Source organism: Lissotriton vulgaris, unplaced genomic scaffold (genome assembly GCF_964263255.1).
Source record: "Lissotriton vulgaris unplaced genomic scaffold, aLisVul1.2 SCAFFOLD_886, whole genome shotgun sequence".
Taxonomy (NCBI): Eukaryota; Metazoa; Chordata; class Amphibia; order Caudata; family Salamandridae; genus Lissotriton; species Lissotriton vulgaris.
This window is the reverse complement of record NW_028250374.1, coordinates 363,199-384,712: the sequence shown is the minus strand read 5'-3', so window position 1 is coordinate 384,712 and position 21,514 is coordinate 363,199. Positions and strand designations below refer to the sequence as shown.

General features: G+C 44.6%; 1 protein-coding gene across 1 annotated transcript in view; it reads right to left on the bottom strand.

Annotated features, from left to right (window-relative positions):
- Positions 1 to 21,514, bottom strand: part of DUS2 (dihydrouridine synthase 2) — a gene marked incomplete at its 5' end in the record, with an annotated part of 471,998 nt that overhangs the window by 109,226 nt on the left and 341,258 nt on the right. Inside the window, one exon of the mRNA XM_086950567.1 lies at positions 11,715 to 11,883. Coding sequence (XP_086806693.1) covers positions 11,715 to 11,883 — 169 coding nt within the window. The remainder of the gene's footprint in view (positions 1 to 11,714; positions 11,884 to 21,514) is intronic.

Genomic DNA, 21,514 nt, shown 5'->3' with positions numbered 1-21,514 from the left:
GGCAGCAGATTCAACTCAAGCAAAAAGAGCTTTAAGACATAGTAGAAGAGGCAGCCAAGAATCATTCCAGAGCCACAACTGGAGACTAAAATGACAGGCGAAGAAATAGCCTCAGCATTCGCGGATCATTACTAGGCCCTTTACAAATCAACATCCACCAGAACGGGGGAACATTGCACGGAGCTACTCAGTGACCTCCTAATCTCAAGAATCGCAGATGACAACAGGGAAAAGTTGGACAAAGAACTCACGACAGAGGACATAATAGGGGCTATGGGGACCTGTAAACCGGTAAAGCGGCTGGTCCTAATGGAATACCTATAGAATTCTTTAAGGCAGTGGCATCAAAAGTAACCCCGCACATGCTGGCTATGTATAATGATGCCCTTAGTGGTGGAGAGCTACCTGTAGACCAGAGACTGGCCACAATTGTGGTAATACCGAAACAAGGCAAGCCACCAGAGGACTGTGGGTCATACCGTCCGATATCTCTGCTTAACGTAGAAGATACGGTACTGGCAAAGGTGTTGGCAAACAGGCTTGGGGCGGTCATCTTCTCTGTAATACATACAGACCAGTCACGGTTCATGCCCCACTTGAGCACCAGGCTTAACCTGCGAATACTATACAGGGTACTGCATGCCACTAGAGCCGACTCAGGTGAAGACAATGTGCTGCTGTCACTTGACGCATGTATGGCTTTTGACAATATAGAATGTCCATAGCTGCAGGCGGTATTGGAGAGGTTTGTATTAGGGGCTGTAGTTTTGCACGTGGGTGTGGCTACTATATGCGGGTCCGCTAGCAAGAGTACGAGCGAATGGGGTCACCTAGAGGGTAATACAGCTGAATAAAGGCACAAGGCAGGGCAGCCCTCTCTCGCCCATGCTGTTTGCACTGGTGCTAGAGCCCTTGGCGGTGTGGGTTACAATGGACCCATTCATCTGAGGAATAGGTGGGGGCAGGGACTGGGAAGATATCTTTGTATGCTGATGACATACTGCTAAATGTTACCAAACCTGCGTCCTCGATTGGTCGAATCATCCATATATTCCACCTGTTCGGAACATATTTAGGATACAGAATACTGGAACAAGTCCCTGCTATATGACCGGCACGGAACCAAACCTGCCCTCTAGTGCTCAATCCTTAGAAATAAAAGATGCATTCAAATACCTAGATATAGTAATATCTAAAGGGAACAACCAATTCCTAGAAGAGAACTTGCTCCCCCAGCTGGATAGAGTACGTAGGGATATTGTCCACTGGAGGAAGCTCCCACTGTCCCTAATGGGGCGCGCAGCCTTATTCAAAATGATGGTACAAAAGGGGGTGGTGATGGACGGAGCATCTGAATCAATCAAACCGAACCCAGATCTTTTGACTGGGTGTGAGTGTTTGATTGATTCAGATGCTCCGTCCATCACCACCCCCTTTTGTACCGCTTTTGGCCGCCATGAGTGTGGCAGGGTATGCTCAGACGTGAGTCCCTTGCTCACTTTGCCACTGGATTCAAGCAAGCCGGGCTGAAGACGGCTGGAATGCCAGAAACCGGTCCTCGGAAGCTTGTTTCCGGTCCAGGGAAGACATGGCTTGGCAGTTCGGGCTGGACTGTTCCCATGAGGCACAGGGTCAGACTGATTTGCATATAGCCATGTCTGAACTGGGGTGGCAGAGTGGGCTAAAGAACGGTGATGGAATAAACCCAGATCTTTTGGTTTATTCAATGTTCATGGGGGCGCACCAAATAGAAGTCCAAAAAAGATAGTAAGTAGAAAATTTCTTTATTTGTCTTTGTCCATCATTAAAATACAGATCACCAAGTAGTAAACAACGAATTCAGCCAACGCGTTTCACTCCCTACCAAGGAGTTTCTTCAGGGCTGAAAATACAATAAAAGAAAAGAACTAACATCAGTTTCCTGTGTCGTGAGTTCTTTGCACATATCCTATATCATAATGCATCTTTTTATAAAAATTGGAAAATCACATATTCCTCCAAAAGAAGAAATACACAGTATCCAAATAGAGGGAAAGACTACTCAAAAGCTATTATGAAGCACTCAATACCAGTTCATATTGTACAATCCTATTACAAAAGAAAGAACTTAGTGGTTATCCTAATACCACCTCTCCAAAACGTATACCACCATGTTAGGGGGACAGAAGGGTTTACATGGAAGGGCATTAGGAGAAATGGGGAAACCACGAATAGGGACCCGAACCACAAGTAGCTCATATTCTTTCTCAAGATGTTTTGTCGTTATATCACATTCTAAAATGGAAAGACCATCAGTCCAATTCTAAAATATGTTTCACAGTTTCAATAACAATGCACATTTCTATGTTCATTCTCTTTTAGTCATATTGTCCCGGTACCATATAGATACATGTTTTCATGGACTTTTCATACACAGTATGTTTTTACATCCGATTTAGGACCGTATATCTTGGTTTCAGTAACAATACATAGTTCATTATCTATTCATATCATATTATTACCGTTTTGGTACACTCTTTCTGAATATATCCCACATGTTGAGCTTTCACATCATTTTCCTATCCTTCACAGTGTGGCTTTTACAGGGTTAGGGACAGCGAGGAGGAGTTGGGAGGAACAGGGACAGTATAAAAGTTACTATCTTTTAGAACTGAAAGTTTTATCTGATTTATTATTTTATTGTTTTTTTCATAGTAGTAATAGTTTAGTGGGGCAAGGGGAGGGAAGGAAAAGAGGGGTTATATTATCATGCCAGATTCTTACCACTGGAATTTTTTCTGATATCTTGTATTCAAGTAGTTCCACAGTTTTCAACCTAGTTCATTGGTCGGTCCTGTTCTTTTAGTTATTCCTGTATTAGTCTGTTTAAGCAAAAAGAGTATTTAGGCCCTTATATTTGGAGGTCCTAAGAATTACTTCTTTCAATTGTTTCTTTTTATGCATACCTTTTATCTGTGCAGTTTGTGTCTTCCCTTAATTGTTTCCACGTTCCCAGTCTTTGTAGTTGTTGCCCACAAATCGATTCAGGAAGTCCAATTTCTTTCCATCCCTGTTTGTATTTATGAGAGATCGCTGCAATACTGGATGGTAAGAAATCAAAGAGTTCCAATTAGCCCGTCTCGGGGTGGTACCTATTATTATAATGCGGTACGTTAAACTCTATGCAATTGTAACCTCCTATCCAAAAACTGGTCAAATCGGCCAGATATTTAGAGTATCAGTATGTTAGTTGTGTGTTGTGGCTCTTACGCCACCACCATATAATTCCAGAAGATGCAGCCCAGTTAATATAATACTCCCATTCTATACATATTGCCCCAAGTATCTGATCTCTCTATTCAACATGTCGCATTTGTTTTTCCTCACATAATCAATCAAAATGGTTAGTCATAATGATTATGTTATTTATAATGATTATACCCTCCGTTGTACAATCACCTATTTATAATGATTATACCCTCCGTTGTACAATCACCTGTGTGTACCCACATTCTGCATGTATTCCGGAAAAATACAACATGACTAGGCTTATACGTCCATGGCTACTGACAATTAACCCCACAATTAAAAAATTCAGAAAATTAAGAAATTCCCCACGTTCAGATTGTAAGCATTGGGCACTCATATGTCACTTCCCACCACACTTCTCTTCCGGATGTTTAGGATAATACTGACTCGACAGAACTATAATACCAAAGGAGACTAATACTTGTAATTTATTTTCCGCATGTGCTGTTGGTCTTAGGATTCCCGAGATTTTCCATAGTGCCATTGTTATATGAGGGTGGGGGGCTTTATCCCCCTAGGTCTCACCCATTAGGTTTAACATTTGTATATAAGCTCAAGAACCGTTTTGAAGCAAGGGGGTACAGCAAGGATGTTATTAGTAAAGATGAGAATAGGACACGCAAGATCCATAGAAATGAAACCCTTAAAACCAAGTCACGCAAAAAAGTAAAAACAAACACAGATGTCAGATTTGTAACAAAATATACAAGACATAACAGCAGTATTTTTAAAATTCTAAAGAACAACTGGCATCTCCTAAAGGAGGTCCCAGGATTGCAGTTACATGTGAAAACCAACCCATCAGAAACATATCGCAGAGGCAGGACCCTACGCAACCAACTGTGCCCCAGTTATCTAAAACCAAATAGAGACAATGGCACAAATTGGTTGACACAGAAGCCAAATGGATTCTTTACATGCAGGGACTGCAATATTTGTGAATATGGTCGTGATAAAACCAAGCAATTTGCATTTAATGGTTCACAGAATTTTGAGATCCTATCCTTTATAAATTGTGCTACCACCTTTGTGGTATACATCTTGGGCTGCACCTGCGGCCTAAAATACGTAGGCAGCTCCAAACGCTGTTTGAGGGTAAGAATTCAGGAACATAGGAGAGCCATTTTGAATAAAGACGACAGATATGTTCACACAAAACATCTTTGGGAGAAACATGGTGGGAAACCAGATTTTAGGTTTCATGGGTTAGAACAGATACAACCACTCACAAGAGGAGGGAATCGGGAGTTACTACTTAGACAGCGGGAGGCAAGATGGATATGCAAATTACAATGCATAAAATATGGTATAAATTTGGATGATGAAATGCATCACTTTCTGTCATAGTTCATGGTGATCTGTATTGTTAAGAAATAGAGGTATAGGGTATTTTGTTATTCTGATATTCTGATATCCACACAACTTTCTAATGAACTCGCCATGTAAGTTTTTTTTTTTTATATATCAATACGGTTGGCCCATACAAATGGGCAGATACTAAATACGAACGCTGCCTGGGCATCCTTGTCATCTCCCACTTATGATTCTATCTACCCCGCCAGGCCCCCCTTACCCTCTATTTTTCTCCCTGCCCCCCATCCTTTCTTAATAAACCTCAGAAATGAGCAACCCGTAACACCCCCCCCTTTTTTCTCTATAAATGTACTACACCCATCTTGATAAGAGAATCAGTGTACCCCTTCATAGTTAGGACGCCATTAACTATCGAACTTTTCCCTTCTTAAAAATAATAAATAAAAGGTAGGATGGATCAAATGGGCCACAAAGGAGACTATTTCCGAATTTGTAAAAATAGAAACATATTAGTAATTGTAAATAGATTCTAAATGCGCCTGTTAACGTGCAGCCATAGATCAGGTGGACTTTATTAAGTTGAACAAAAGCAATTACAAAGAAACCACTATACACAAATAAATGACTGTTCCAAGATGGCTCCCGTGGAGAGGCAAATGCGCGATCTAACAATAGCCACAATAAATGATGTGCACAGTGACATCTTTGGGGATACTAATAAGGTAAATAAATACCCCGACTAACGTGCAGCTATAGATCTGATGAACTCTAAAAGGTCGATTAAACAAAGTTATAAAGAAAACACTATTGACTAACAACTGACCATTCCAAGATGGCGCTCGTGGTGAGGCAAAGGTGCGATCTAATAATGGCTATAATAAACGGTTTGCATAGTGGCATCTCCAGGGGAACTTAATATATCGTTACAATATCTGACCAACTAGGCAGGACATTATATTCGCTAATATATGGAGCAGCATATGTAGCGATACAACTCGAACCGTACCACTTTTAACATTAGTTGGAAAGTTCACAAACAATTTTTAATACGTGTCACCAACAAATCCAATGTCGGCGCATTTATGGTACTACACATTATATCTATCTGGTCTACATATATATCGGTATATTACCAATATCGCAACAATTGCCCATTCGAATATGGCGCCCGTAACCGGAAAAGATCGGGAACAGAGAGTAATACGGGGCTAGATCTGTTAACCAATAGGTGGCTCCTTAGTTCAAATATAAGGCGGCGTTTGCAATGGCGAATCCAGCTTAGAACCAGCCATGCCGACACGCCGATAACAACGCCGAGAAATACAGGTGAGAGACGGGGTAAAGGGCGATGGGATACACGTAATGGAAACTGTCACGTTATTGGACTTTATGGAGAGAAGCAGGGCTGTTGGTTCGTTTAAAAGAGGATCCCTCATAAATACTAACTATCTCTCATCGGGTTTTTGGTGAAACAGAAGGGCCAAAACATATGCAATACAGAAACACTTGGGAAATGTTTTCTTAAACTGTGGTTACAACAATCTGAGGGTTGTTTTTAAATAAGTAAACCGCAACGTAAATGATAAAATACTGCGGGAGCTTATATACAAATGTTAAACCTAATGGGTGAGACCTAGGGGGATAAAGCCCCCCACCCTCATATAACAATGGCACTATGGAAAATCTCGGGAATCCTAAGACCAACAGCACATGCGGAAAATAAATTACAAGTATTAGTCTCCTTTGGTATTATAGTTCTGTCGAGTCAGTATTATCCTAAACATCCGGAAGAGAAGTGTGGTGGGAAGTGACATATGAGTGCCCAATGCTTACAATCTGAACGTGGGGAATTTCTTAATTTTCTGAATTTTTTAATTGTGGGGTTAATTGTCAGTAGCCATGGACGTATAAGCCTAGTCATGTTGTATTTTTCCGGAATACATGCAGAATGTGGGTACACACAGGTGATTGTACAACGGAGGGTATAATCATTATAAATAGGTGATTGTACAACGGAGGGTATAATCATTATAAATAACATAATCATTATGACTAACCATTTTGATTGATTATGTGAGGAAAAACAAATGCGACATGTTGAATAGAGAGATCAGATACTTGGGGCAATATGTATAGAATGGGAGTATTATATTAACTGGGCTGCATCTTCTGGAATTATATGGTGGTGGCGTAAGAGCCACAACACACAACTAACATACTGATACTCTAAATATCTGGCCGATTTGACCAGTTTTTGGATAGGAGGTTACAATTGCATAGAGTTTAACGTACCGCATTATAATAATAGGTACCACCCCGAGACGGGCTAATTGGAACTCTTTGATTTCTTACCATCCAGTATTGCAGCGATCTCTCATAAATACAAACAGGGATGGAAAGAAATTGGACTTCCTGAATCGATTTGTGGGCAACAACTACAAAGACTGTGAACGTGGAAACAATTAAGGGAAGACACAAACTGCACAGATAAAAGTTATGCATAAAAAGAAACAATTGAAAGAAGTAATTCTTAGGACCCCCAAATATAAGGGCCTAAATACTCTTTTTGCTTAAACAGATTAATACAGGAATAACTAAAAGAACAGGACCGACCAATGAACTAGGTTGAAAACTGTGGAACTACTTGAATACAAGATATCAGAAAAAATTCCAGTGGTAAGAATCTGGCATGATAATATAACCCCTCTTTTCCTTCCCTCCCCTTGCCCCACTAAACTATTACTACTATGAAAAAAACAATAAAATAATAAATCAAATAAAACTTTCAGTTCTAAAAGATAGTAACTTTTATACTGTCCCTGTTCCTCCCAACTCCTCCCGCTGTCCCTAACCCTGTAAAAGCCACACTGTGAAGGATAGAAAAATGATGTGAAAGCTCAACATGTGGGATATATTCCGAAAGAGTGTACCAAAACGGTAATAATATGATATGAATAGATAATGAACTATGTATTGTTACTGAAACCCGCTGTCCCTAACCCTGTAAAAGCCACACTGTGAAGGATAGAAAAATGATGTGAAAGCTCAACATGTGGGATATATTCCGAAAGAGTGTACCAAAACGGTAATAATATGATATGAATAGATAATGAACTATGTATTGTTACTGAAACCAAGATATACGGTCCTAAATCGGATGTAAAAACATACTGTGTATGAGAAGTCTATGAAAACATGTATCTATATGGTACCGGGACAATATGACTAAAAGAGAATGAACATAGAAATGTGCATTGTTATTGAAACTGTGAAACATGTTTTAGAATTGGACTGATGGTCTTTCCATTTTAGAATGTGATATAACGACAAAACTTCTCGAGAAAGAATATGAGCTACTTGTGGTTCGGGTACCTATTCGTGGTTTCCCCATTTCTCCTAATGCCCTTCCATGTAAACCCTTCTGTCCCCCTAACATGGTGGTATACGTTTTGGAGAGGTGGTATTAGGATAACCACTAAGTTCTTTCTTTTGTAATAGGATTGTACAATATGAACTGGTATTGAGTGCTTCATAATAGCTTTTGAGTAGTCTTTCCCTCTATTTGGATACTGTGTATTTCTTCTTTTGGAGGAATATGTGATTTTCCAATTTTTATAAAAAGATGCATTATGATATAGGATATGTGCAAAGAACTCACGACACAGGAAACTGATGTTAGTTCTTTTCTTTTATTGTATTTTCAGCCCTGAAGAAACTCCTTGGTAGGGAGTGAAACTCGTTGGCTGAATTTGTTGTTTACTACTTGATGATCTGTATTTTAATGATGGACAAAGACAAATAAAGACATTTTCTACTTACTATCTTTTTTGGACTTCTATTTGGTGCGCCCCCATGAACATTGAATAAACCAATTAATTGATCCGGAGAGCACAGCAACGCCAAACAGCAGCTGGCGTTGGGGTTGGCAGCACAACAAAAAAACACATATAAAAACAGGACTTCACTTGGAACTGGATTTTAGGTGCGACATTGTAGGGTCCGCTGCTGTCTTTCGTATTTAAACCCAGATCTTTTGACTGGGTGTGAGCGTTTGATTGATTCAGATGCTCCGTCCATCACCACCCCCTTTTATTCAAAATGATGGCACTTTCACGATTCCTGTATGCTCTACAGAATACCCAGTGAAAAATACCACCTAGTTTCTTTAAACAAATAGATTCCGAACTGAGTCTGCTCTTATGGGATGGAGGTGAGGCCAGAATCGCCCTACACAAGTTGCAGCGCAGTCTCTACATAGGGAGGACTGGCAATTGGGTGTTTGTGGGAAGAGCGGAACCTGCTTATATAATGGATCGACATTACATGGGAGAGGGAGGCTACCTAGCTGCGCTGTATGGGCGACGAGTGAGTGGGGTACAACCCTCACATACTAAGGTGACAATACGAGTCTGGGGTGAAGCTACCACATTCCTGGGATGGAAAGGCAGGTTGACTGAACAAACACCACTATGTGTCTGAGATCTCCTAAGGAAGGTGGGCCAACTAAAAGAATTGAAGCAATGGCAGACCATAGGGATAGAATACCTGGGAGACATCTGAAGAGGGAGTAAATTGATAAGCTATGAAGACCTCAAAATAGAGTACCAGATGTCACGTTACTTGCAACTACGACGGCGAAGGAAGCATGTAGTAGACAGGGAACAAATAGCAGAATATGCTCCACTTGAAGAAAGGCTGCTCATGGATTCCATGCTTGAGAAGGCTGTTTCGTTGGTATATAGAAAGATAATAAACAACCCCCCAGACCCCTTGATGGCTCTTAGGGAGGCCTGGATGAGGGACTTAGAGAAGTAGGAAGATGATGACTGGACGGAGGCGATACAGAGTCCAAGTGAGGTGGCGATAAGGGCGCGATTCCGGTTGATACAGTTGCGTATACTGCATAGATCTTACACCTCCAAGGTGCTACTGCAACGGATTGGGCACAGTGGTACTGACCAGTGTACACGGGAATGTGGGGAAGCGGGCACCTTCTTTCATATACTATGGTCCTGCCCAAGGGTGCAACAGTTTTGGAAGGAAGCCACACATGTTATGTCACAAGTAACTGAGCTAGCAGTTCCATGTGAGGACAAATGGCATATTCTTTGTGTGACGGGTGAGGTAAAATGGCCAAAATATTGTAAAATATGGCTAAAGACAGCAAGCATAGTTGCTAAACGTAACATAGCAAGGGAGTGGGGGCTGAGCCAACCGCAGTGTGATATGAAATGGCAGGAAGATCTTGACTGGTGCTGCAATGCGGAAAAGGTGGTGTTCCAGGGGAGAGGGTGCCCAAAGAAATGGGACAAAATATGGGGTAGCTGGATACAATACAGAGGACTTTAACTGTTGGCTAGCTAGCTGTGTGCAGGAGAAACAGGGTCTATGTACTGCAGACCCAGGTACAATGCACAGGCATGGACTGTGCCTGCAGTCTGAAGTTAGGATGGCGGCACCGTCGTTTGGCTCTGCCGCTCAAATATCTGCAGATCCACCGATCTTCAATCCCCACAAATGGTAACGTTTTAAAGCGAAGCCATTGTGGAATCACCCGGAGGGCAGTAGGGCTGATTATGCAGCCTATATACCACCACACAGCGTTTGTGTTCCCTCCCCGTGACCTAGAGTGCACGCAAGATGGCGGCTCGGCCGGGCCGTTATATCCTCGGGACCGGAGAACAGCGGTGAGCGCAGTGTGCCAGTAGCGGTGCTGCCCCTAACAGAAGGATCCTCCGTTGGGCGGCCGTTAGTAAGCGGAGTGCGCGCATGCCTGCCTAATGTCTGCAAATGAGCGGAACATCGTGAGGTTGCGTCTGCTAGACAGCTTTGCGGCGGGGGATTCTCGTATCCTTTAACCGGAGTGCTGCGAAGTGCTGTCCCCGGGCACCCTAGCAGTGAGGGTGTGGCACGGTGGCGCCGTGAGTGGGTGAGATGACGCATCTGCACATGCGGCAAGATCTTACATGGTGCGGTGAGTGGAACGAGCTCGATTCTCTTTTTCAGACGGATTAACTCAATGCATAGCCGAAGGTGCGCTCTTCGTGTGGCACTCTTTCTGTGAGTGAGAAGCGGCACTGGACCTTGAGGTGTGCGAGAATGGTCCTTTACTCTATAGCTGGCAGGGATCATCGCGGGGAATGCACGCAGGCGAATGGATGTTCTCTCTCGGTGCCTGATCGGATATGTGTGGCAATACCAGTCAGTCAGCTTCTGCACTACGGTTAATGCACCTGAAGAAGCTGCGTGAATACTCTTGGGGTCCCTGAGAGTACATGGAGGAATGATAAAAATGGGGACCGGCAAAATGTAACACCAGGGGCAGAATCCCTTGCTTGACCTGATGATGGCTGCCACAGTGGTCCTTTACCACGTAGTGCTACTACTATTGGACAGCGACCAGTCTTCAAGCATATCCCCCATCCGGCTCACCCATCAAGACATTGAATCTCTGAACTTGCCACCGACCAATGGGACCTAGCAGTTTGGCCGATGCCCGGTGGAGCTACCTTGATAGCTACAGAGGAGATGGGCTGTGGGCTTCCCCCTCGGCCGTCACCTACCCAGCCGGACTTTGGACAGACTTGCCTTCGTCTCTCCGCTGTATCCCCTCCTACCCTTTTACCTTACTCCCCTACCCTGATGTAATTCAGTAACATTGTGGAACTTCATGTAAAGCGCTCTGATAACTCTTGGTCTAGCCAGCACTATATAAAACTCATCAAATAAAAAAATTAAATAAAATACTACTCTGAAATGTACTAGACCTTGCCTTGTCATACCGATTTTGCATTGTATGCAAACGTATGTTTAAAAACGAACATTGTAACGATACAAATGTACGGAGTGTACTTGTTGACTGTCATGCTGCCAGATTTTGTTCATTTAATAAAAAGATTACATTTTAAAAAAAGCATATTCCGCCATATCCGTATCAAGCAGTTTAGCCTGGGCGCTCCATGCCTATACGTTTGCACCATCTTTTGTTACAGCCCTTTCTTTTGTGTATTGGCAACAGCTTTTTCTACTGAGTTTCCAGGGCCTCTCTTTTGTCTCGTCTATCTTTAGTCATCAAAGATTTCAAGTGTGGATGGATATTATTCAAGACATACATATTTGATGTACTCCTGCATGACTTCCTCCAAGGGCAGAGGCCCCTCCTTTCTGAAGATTGAAGGGTTCCACATGGCAGCGCGAGCCAGCATTACCGATGAGGCATTTGTCGCCTGCCGGAAGGTTTCAATGTCCGCATACTCTTTTATATGATCTTGAGATCCTCCGCTGAAAGAGAGTATAAAAATAAGGTAAATGAATGCACCCTTCAATCTGAATTTAGATTCTGCTTAAGGCTTTTAGAGGAAGAATGACAAAAATTGATGCATGGTCAAATATTAGAAAAGCAAGAAAAAGTTGAAGGTTGGTGCTATACCTCGGTAGTGCGCAATACTGCCTAAAAGAAAATGGGAGCTTGCATCTAAATGTCGGGGTATAAATGAAAGTGAGTACGTAATCTTGTAATGTAAAAAAAATATATGAAATATATTCAGAAACTCATATTTCAATATGGTAAATATCAAAGGTATATGAAAAATAACAATTTACAAGATGAAAACCTTGCAGCTCCCTCCGCAGTGTGTTCTTTTCTTTGATGAGTATAAGCTCCCCATGGCCTGACTCTAAGGCATGTCGCCATCTTGTTGACCTGACGTCTTCTGAAATACTACACAGCTGCTGTCTATTTCCAGAAACCTTCAACCCACTCTGCCTTTTGGAGGCAAAGAAGCAGCGCATTTCAGCGAAGAGACCATCAACGATTTTGTTATGCAACTGGACAACTATAAGGAAGGTTGAGGGTGGATTACACAAAAGAAACAAAGGTCATGACTGAGGAGGTAAGTAAGATTGGTGGGTGTAGGAGCCCACGTAGAAGATGGTAAGAAGAAAGAGGGCCAGCAAACAAAATATCAGCTCCCATTAAGTGAATTTAGAAACACTAGTAATTCTGAGACAAACCATCCAAGAGACAGCAATTCAAAACTTTACTAATCATTTCATGTGATTGATGTAATACCATTCCGACCCTCTGCAGGACTATTCCTCACATAGACTAGCCTGCAGGAGGTGATTGAGCAATGCAGAGACTTGTACAACCCTGAAACACCCCAAGAAGACACCCTACCCAGAAAGCCCACCTTGTCAACTGTATCACAAGTGGATGGCAACCAAAATGAATGTCTCAGCAGCCAAATCTAGTAATTATGCCTCCATTAAATATTCAAAAGATTCAGACCCAAGGAAATCAAGCATTTGCAAAGCCAACAGGTCTGGCGCGATAGCCAGCCTTTTGGAAATTCTGGTTTGTTTTGTCCTGGTTTTCACAAAACTTTATTGTTCAGGAAGCTTCCAGGCCCTCGTCAATCTAAAAAAAACATATTGGCTAAAAGCAAAAATGTTTTTGGGGATCTCAAAAAAGCACACATCACTGTAGAAAGGGCAGCATGCTGTAACTCGTACTCAAGTCATCCAAAGCCTAAAGTGGGTAGACGCATTGCCCCTTACCGCATGCTGCTGTGGGTGGAAGAAAAATGTGGATAACAAGACCACAGACTAATTGATGAAGCCTGGATGTAATCTCCTATAAGTAACTATGTTATACACATAATTTTCGTATATTCAAGGGGTCTTGGCTAACACAGTCTTTAAAAGCCAATCAGCATTGGCTGCTAGGCTTTTGCCTTTGGGGAAAAAAGAATGAACGATAGAAAGCCAACAAAAAGGAAAGAAAGAAAGACAAAAAGAAAAAAAAAAGAAGAAAGGAGAATGAAAGAAAAATGCAAGAAAGAAGGAAAGAAGCGAAGAACGCAGGCAACAAAGAAAAAAGGCAAGAAGGAAAGAAAGAAAGACAGAAGACCAAAGGGCAAGAAAGAAACAAAAGTAAGAAAGAAGGGAAAGGGAAGAAAAAAGAAGGGAAAGGAAAAAGGAAGCAAGAAAGAAAAAGGAAGAAAAGTAGACAAGGAATATAAAATAAGGAAAGCAGGAAAGAAAGAAGTAAAGAAAGAGGGAAAGAAAGAACAAGAAATAAAAAAAATAAGACAGGATAGAAAGAAAGAAGCCAAGGTTGCATTACAGATCGAATAGCTTACTCAAAGTAACCCACTGAGCGAATAGCTTACTCAAAGTAAACCCACTGAGCGAGCACAGCAATACACAAATGTATCAATGATTCTACTGCAATGAGCTGTCTACTTGGCTCATTAATGTACACATAATTTCCGTCTTAATGAGTAAGCTTATCGGTTTCAAAAGTATCCATGATAATTGTAATTCCATTTTCAGATACTGAAGCACCTGCAAGGTTCTTGTTTTTTTTCTAAGGGTCACAATATGAGATTTTGCATACTAAACCCCAAATTACATCCCATCTTTGTTTAAATACAGGTGTTACAACTGTGCTACAAACCAAAAGATAAAGCCCTTTTTTCTTCCATGGCAAAGTTGATTAAAGAACCATTGGTGAAACCGAGTCCACAATAAACGTGTGCTGCATAATTGCCCGCTTATGAAATCACATCCTACAATATTGAAGTATTATATTTGAAAAAACAGATATAATTATACTTCATTGCCTGCATAGTAAAAAGAGGATAACTTAATACCGAACATTTTCAAATGGGCACAGTTTAGCATGCTGTGAAACTGCAGCTGTCAGTTAAACAAAGGTTACTCCAAAAGGAATTTACAACAAAATTGGGATCAGGCTCTAGACATAAAGCCAATGCTAAAGTAATGATAAAGTAAAAGCAAGAACACTTGCACTGAAGGGTACTATATTGTGTGTGAAGATGTGCTATTTTTGAAAGAGCTAAGTGCAGTAACTCAAAGTTCAAGTTCAGAAATTTGTATAGCGCGCTACTCAACCAGAGGGTCTCAAGGTGCTTGGGGGAGGGGGTGTAATTTACTTATCGAATATCCAAGTTTTAGTTGTTTTCTGAAGGAGAGGTGATTCTGTACAAGGCAGAGGTGGGTGGGGAGAGAATTCCAGGTTTTGGCCGCTAAGTAGGAGAAGGTTCTTCCTCCCATGGTGGATCTATGGATGCGGGGAATTGCGGCGAGGGCTTGATTGGATGATCGTAGTTGGCGGGTGGGGGTGTAGAAGGACAGTCGCGTGTTGAGGCATTCGGGTCCTAGGTCGTAGAGGGCTTTGTGTGCGTGGGTGAGGAGACGGAACGTTATTCTCTTTTTGACGGGGAGCCAGTGGAGGTCTTTCAGGTGACCGGAAATATGAGCTTGACGGGAAATGTCCAGTATGAGTCTAGCTGGATGCGTTGGAGTTTTTTCTGTAGTTTGGCTGTGGTTCCGGCGTAAAGGGTGTTTCCATAATCTAGTTGGCTTGTGACCAGTGCGTGGGTGACAGTCTTTCTTGTTTCGGTGGGGATCCATCTGAAGATTTTTTTGAGCATGCGTAGGATGTTGAAGCATGAGGATGAGACGGCTTTGACTTGTCTGGTCATCGAGAGGGAGGAGTCCAGGATGAAGCCCAGGTTACGAGCATGGTCCGTGGGTATAGGTGCGGTTCCCAGGGCCGGTGGACAACATGAGTCGTCCCAGGCGGAGGGGGATGATCCTAGGATGAGGACTTCCGTTTTGTCCGAGTTCAGTTTTAGCCGGCTGTTCTTCATCCACTCGGCGACTTCTTTCATCTTTTCGTGTAGGTTGGTTTTGGCGGTGTTTGGGTCTTTGGTGAGGGAGAGGATCAGCTGGGTGTCGTCTGCGTAGGAGATGATGTTGAGGTTTTGTTGGCGTGCGATGGATGCGAGGGGACTCATGTGTATGTTGAAGAGGGTGGGACTGAGTGATGATCCTTGTGGAACGCCGCAGATGACTTCGGTGGCCTCAGATCTAAAAGGGGGAGGCGGACTCTCTGGGTTCTTCCGGCGAGAAAGGAGATGATCCAGTCCAATGCTTTTCCTTGTATTCCGACGTTTCTGAGGCGCTGTGTCGAAGGCTGCGGAGAGGTCAAGTAGGATGAGGGCAGCTGTTTCTCCGTTGTCCAGTAGAGTTCGGATGTCGTCTGTTGCTGTGATGAGGGCGGTTTCGGTGCTGTGTTTGGCTCGGAAGCCGGACTGTGAGGGGTCGAGGGATTTGTTGGCTTCGAGGAAGGCGGCGAGCTGATTGTTGACGGCTTTCTCTATAACTTTGGCAGGGAATGGGAGGAGCGATATGGGGCGGTAGTTCTTAAGTTCAGTGGGGTCTGCTGTGGGTTTCTTCAGAAGGGCGCTAAGTTTGGCATGTTTCCAGCTTTCCGGGAAGGTAGGGGAGTTAAGGGAGCAATTGATGACGTCTTGGAGATGGAGTGCGATGATGGAATTTGCTTTGTTGAAAATGTGGTGGGGACATGGGTCGGTTGGCGATCCTGAGTGGATGGAGTTCATCAGATGGATGGTGTCTTCAGTGGTGATTGGGTTCCAGGCGTAGAGGTTGTTAGAGGGGGGTGTTGGTTCGGGGGTGGGTGCAGTGGACTGGTTTCCGGACTGGTTTTCAAAGCTGTTATGTATGTCGGCGATTTTGTTGTAGAAGAAAGAGGCTAGGGAATCGCAAAGGTCTTGGGAGGGAGTGATGTCGTTGGTGCTGGCGGTGGGGTTGGTGAAATCTTTGACGATGTTGAATAGTTCCTTGCTGTTATGGGCGTTGTCAAGTCGATCCTTGAATGCTGATTTTTTGGCGGATCGGATCAATTGGTGGTGTTTACGGGTGGCGTTCTTGAAGGTGGTCAGGTTGTCAGTGGTAGGGTTTTTTCTCCAGGCTTTTTCGAGGGAACGACATAACTTCTTGAATTTCTTAAGGTCATTGTTGAACCAGGGGGCTTTTTTGTTACTATGCATGATTTGATGATTCTTCAATGGTGCTAGTTCATCTGCGCTGTGGGTGATCCATTGCGTGAGATTGGTAGCTGCTTGGTTTGGGTCCGATGATTTGGCAGGAGGGTTTTGGTGTAGCGATGTGAAGAGCTGGTCGGTGGTAATTTTGTTCCAGTTTCTTCGAGGAATAGGTTGTGGGGGGGTTGTGGGTCGTGGTCTTTTTGAAGTTGAAGTGAACGCAGCTGTGGTCCGCCCAGTGAAGAGCTGTGGTGTGATTGAAGGAGATGTGCTTGCTAGAGGTGAAGATTGGGTCGAGCGTGTGTCCGGCATAGTGGGTGGGGGTATTGACAAGTTGTTCGAGTCCGAGGTTGGCCAGGTTGTCCAGAAGGGTGGTGGTGTTGGAGTCGTTTTTCTTTTCAAGGTGGTAGTTGAAGTCTCCCAGTAAAATGTAGTTTTCAGAGGGGAGGGCGTGTGGGCTGATGAAGTCAGTGATGTCATCGCTGAATTGTGTGCGGGGTCCGGGTGGTCTATAGATGAGGGTGCCTCTGAGTGTGGTCTTAGGGTCGGTGTGGATCTGCAAGTGAAGGTGTTCGGCGTTTGTGAGGTAGTCATCGGAACTGGTCGTGATGCGGATGGTGTTCTTATGGACAATGGCGATTACTCCTCCTGTTTGGTTGGTGCGGTCCTTTCGGATGATCTTGTAGCCGTCTGGGATGGCTATGGCGATGTCGGGTGCTGATGAGGTGTTCATCCAGGTTTCTTTAAGGAAGGCGACATCCGGCGATGTAGTGTCGAGTAGGTTCCAGAGTTCAATGGCGTGTCTGTGGACTGATCGGGTGTTGAGCAGGATGCACTTCAGGTGGTTAGTGTCGGAGCTCTGTTTGGAGTTTGTGGATTTGGTGTGGGACTTGTTGCAGTCGAACTTGCAGGATTGGCAGGTGAAGGGTCCATGGGTGTGTCCTGGGGCGGCTAGGTAGCAGTTGGGTGGGCGGCTGGGGTTCAGGGCAAGGAGGGTTGCGGAGTCGTACGTTATGCGGGCGGAGTGGATTTTGCGGGGACCAGGGGGACTGGCTCTGGGTGCGGTCCAGGCGCGGACGGGCGTATACGGGCTTAACTTTGGCGCGCATAGGGCGCGACCGCTGCGCGTGAACGCTGCACGCAAAAGCATCTGTCATAAGTGGATAGTGGAGGGGGACTGGCGAGGGAGGAGCAGCTGGGAGGCGGGAGCGGGGTGGAGAGGACGGGCTCCGAGGCACAACAACAACAAAATGGCAGCAGAAGCGAAACCGGAACCGGTTGGGGCAACAACAGTTATAACGCTGTGGGCAGAGGCACTATCACAATTAGGCACAATTTAATTTTAATCTAACAGGCAGTGCGAGCGTTACGCAAGGCGAAGCGGGCAATATATGCAGTGGCAGGATAACTCAATGAGGCAATGCGAGCAATGCAGGCGCCAGTACTAATTAACGATAAGCGAGCAGCACAACGATACCCAATGCAGTCAACAGTCTAGTAGTAGTCAGCAGAGCAATGCGAGCAGCACAACGATAGCCAGCAAAGACCAGGGGCCGAGGGGAGCGACCGCTTCTGACGGAGTCAGGACGGTCACAGCGCTTCACGGACAGGGCGAGCCTAGGCAGTCAGTAGGAGGGAGGAGCAGCTGGGAGGCGGGAGCGGGGTGGAGAGGACGGGCTCCGAGGCACAACAACAACAAAATGGCAGCAGAAGCGAAACCGGAACCGGTTGGGGCAACAACAGTTATAACGCTGTGGGCAGAGGCACTATCACAATTAGGCACACTTTAATTTTAATCTAACAGGCAGTGCGAGCGTTACGCAAGGCGAAGCGGGCAATATATGCAGTGGCAGGATAACTCAATGAGGCAATGCGAGCAATGCAGGCGCCAGTACTAATTAACGCTAAGCGAGCAGCACAACGATACCCAATAAGTCAACAGTGCAGTAGTAGTCAGCAGAGCAATGCGAGCAGCACAACGATAGCCAGCAAAGACCAGGGGCCGTGGGGAGCGACCGCTTCTGACGGAGTCAGTTAACCTGTGGCTTGTTTAGGCTGACCCATTACCCCATGCTGTAAGCTGTCATGGGTGGGAGAAAAAGGTGAATGACACAACAACAGACCAATGGGTGAAGAAAGGTGGCTGAAATACTAGTTGATTATACCTATTATTTTAGCAAAACCAAAAGGTGTTAGCGTACACCAGACTCATTATTATAGGTTGCACTGAAGAAAACCCCACCTAGTCTAATAACAAAGGATTCCACTGTAGACAGGCCACCATGAGGTTCACTGAAAGCTTTGATAGTAATCCACTATGCCCATTCCCAGACTAGACTGCTCCAGGAAAAATTAGAAACCCAGAACAGGATTATAATGTGAAAGATGACCACGCACTGCCCTGGCGCCTGGTCTAGATGCACACCCATTCATAAGACTGAGGAGTGTCACATTTGATAATCTGAGAGGTGCTGATGTTATCATACCAACCATTTATAACAGCCATATTTTATGTATATAAAAAAAATATATATATAAAATATATATATATATATATATTCATATTGTTTTTCATACAAATGAACAAGTTACTTTCCTCTGGTAGTGCCTTATCTGGTAGAGACTCTACCTAGCTGCAGATTCCTTACCTTAGAATAGATACCCTAGCAACACGTCCCGGATGTGTGGTACCGCATGACTGAACGAGCAAAATGCCCATCACTACGAACCTGACTGTCCAGGCAGTAGTGTTTGGTAAATGTGAGCAAGGAAGCCCACATTTCCACCTGGCAGATGTCCAGGACCAGAACGCCATGTGCTAACGCAGTGGAGGCTGCTTTAGCTCTGGTGGAATGAGCATGTAAACCATCTGGGGGTCGCTTTTTAGCCTCTTCGTAGCAGATCTTTATACAGAGCACAATCCATTGGTTATGGTCAGCTTCAGGACTGCCCATCCTTTAATCGCTCCGACATAACTCACAAAGAGTTGGTCGTCCACCTGGAACTCTCGTGTGCAATCAAGGTAGAACAACAACGCTGTTTTTGGGTCATGACTGTGAAGTTGCTCCTCTTCCTTGGAAGGATGAGGCAGAGCTTAAAAAGTACGCAGAGTGATGGTTTGGCCTACGTGAAATGGAGTGACTACTTTCGGAAGAAGGGAAGCCCTCTTACAAAGCACCAGTTTGTCTGGGTAGATGTTCAGCTAAGAAAGCTTGGATGACAAGGCCTCGATCGCACTGACCCTCAGGGCAGATGTTATGGCCACCAGGAAGGTCGTCTTGATAGTAGGGAGCCTGAGAGGACAATTATGTAAGGGCTCAAATGGAGTGCACATCAGGAACGTCAGAACCAAATTAAGGTCCCACTGAGGCATAACGAAGGGAGAAGGAAGAAACATATAGCAAACCTTTCAAAAACCTATTGCACAATAGAAGATTGGAAAAGGAAAGGTTGGTCAGGCAACCATGGAAAAGGAGACATTTCTGAAAAATATCCCTTAACAGTGCCCAGAGCATAGCCCTGCTGATGAGAAATAACAAACAGAAGAACCTGAGAAAAGGGAGCAGAAAGAGGGTTAACTTGTTTCTCTGCACATCATGCCACAAATTTTCCCCAACGGCAGGTGCACACCGCCTTGGTGGAGGAACGCCTGGCTGCAAAAATAACATTGCAGACTTCGGGAGGAAGTCAAAAGCTGTTAACTGTCACTGCTCAATTGCTAGCAAGAAGGCAGAGGGTTCAAAGGTTCGGGTGGATAACCCCCCCCCCCACCTCCTCCACCCCCCCCCCCCCCCCCCCCCCCCGGCTGCTGCAACAGAAGATCCTCCTGAAATGGCAGTCTGATTAGAGGACCAATGTCCATGCTCAACAGTCAAGGATTCCAGACTCGCTGTGTTCAATTCGGAGTCACAAGAATAACTTGAGCTCTTTCATTCCCGATCTTCTTGAGAACTCTGGACAGGAGTGGTATGGGCAGAAGGCGTACAGAAGACCTGAGCACCACTTGAGACAAAAAGAGTCTCAGAGGGAGAGCTGCATTGGAAACTCCAGCGCACATAACTGCTCACATTGCGCGTTCTTGTCAGTGGCGACAGATCTAACCAAGGCTGTCCCTACTGCTGAAAGAGACCTTACACCACCTGCGGATGGCGTTGTCATTCGTGATCTGTGAGGCATCTTCGGCTGCGTTTGTCCGCTCTGGTGTTCAGAGGACCCACCTGATGTTGAACCTTCTGTTCCTGCTGTTCCAGTCATGTCCAGAGATGCAGGGCCTCTTGATAAAGGGTCCACGACCCCACACCGCCCTGCTTGTTGTACTACCAAATAGCAGTGGTATTGTCCATGAACACTTGAACTAGCCTTCCTTGGAAGGAGGGTAAAAAGCTTTCTAATGCCAAACGGATCGCTCAAAGCTCCAACAGGATGATGTGGAGTTCAGATTCTGCTGCAGACCAGAGCCCTCTGATCTTCACCTCTCCCAGATAGCCTCCCCATCCGAGGAGTGACACATTTTCACTACTGTGAGATCAGGTTGGGGAAGGGAGAGGGGTGCCTGACCCAATCTCGTTTCAATAGCCACCACTGCTGATCTTTCGCAGTTCCCTCTGAGATCTGGACCATGTTGGAGAGATTCCCCTGATTTTGCACCCACTTGAACTTCAGGTCCTACTACAGAGGAGCGTATCAACGAGCATGTGTCCCAAGCAGTATGAAGGAGGCCATGAGGCCCAGCCCCCTCAGAGTCAGTCTCACTGAAATCAAGGATAGAGGCTAAAACATCGGTATCATAGCTTCGGTATCCTGGACCCGCAGTTCAAGAGGATAGGCCCAAAACCGCACGGTGTCCAAACAGCTTTGATGAAAGGGAGCACCTGAGAGGGAGTCAGGTGTGACTTCTGTACATGGATAGTGAACCCCAGTGAATGAAGGAGGTCTGCTGTAATCTGGAGGTGGGAGACAACAGCCTGAGTCGAGCACGCCTTCAACAGCTCATCGAGATAGGAGAAGATTGGCACCCCTGATCTCTGCAAATGAGC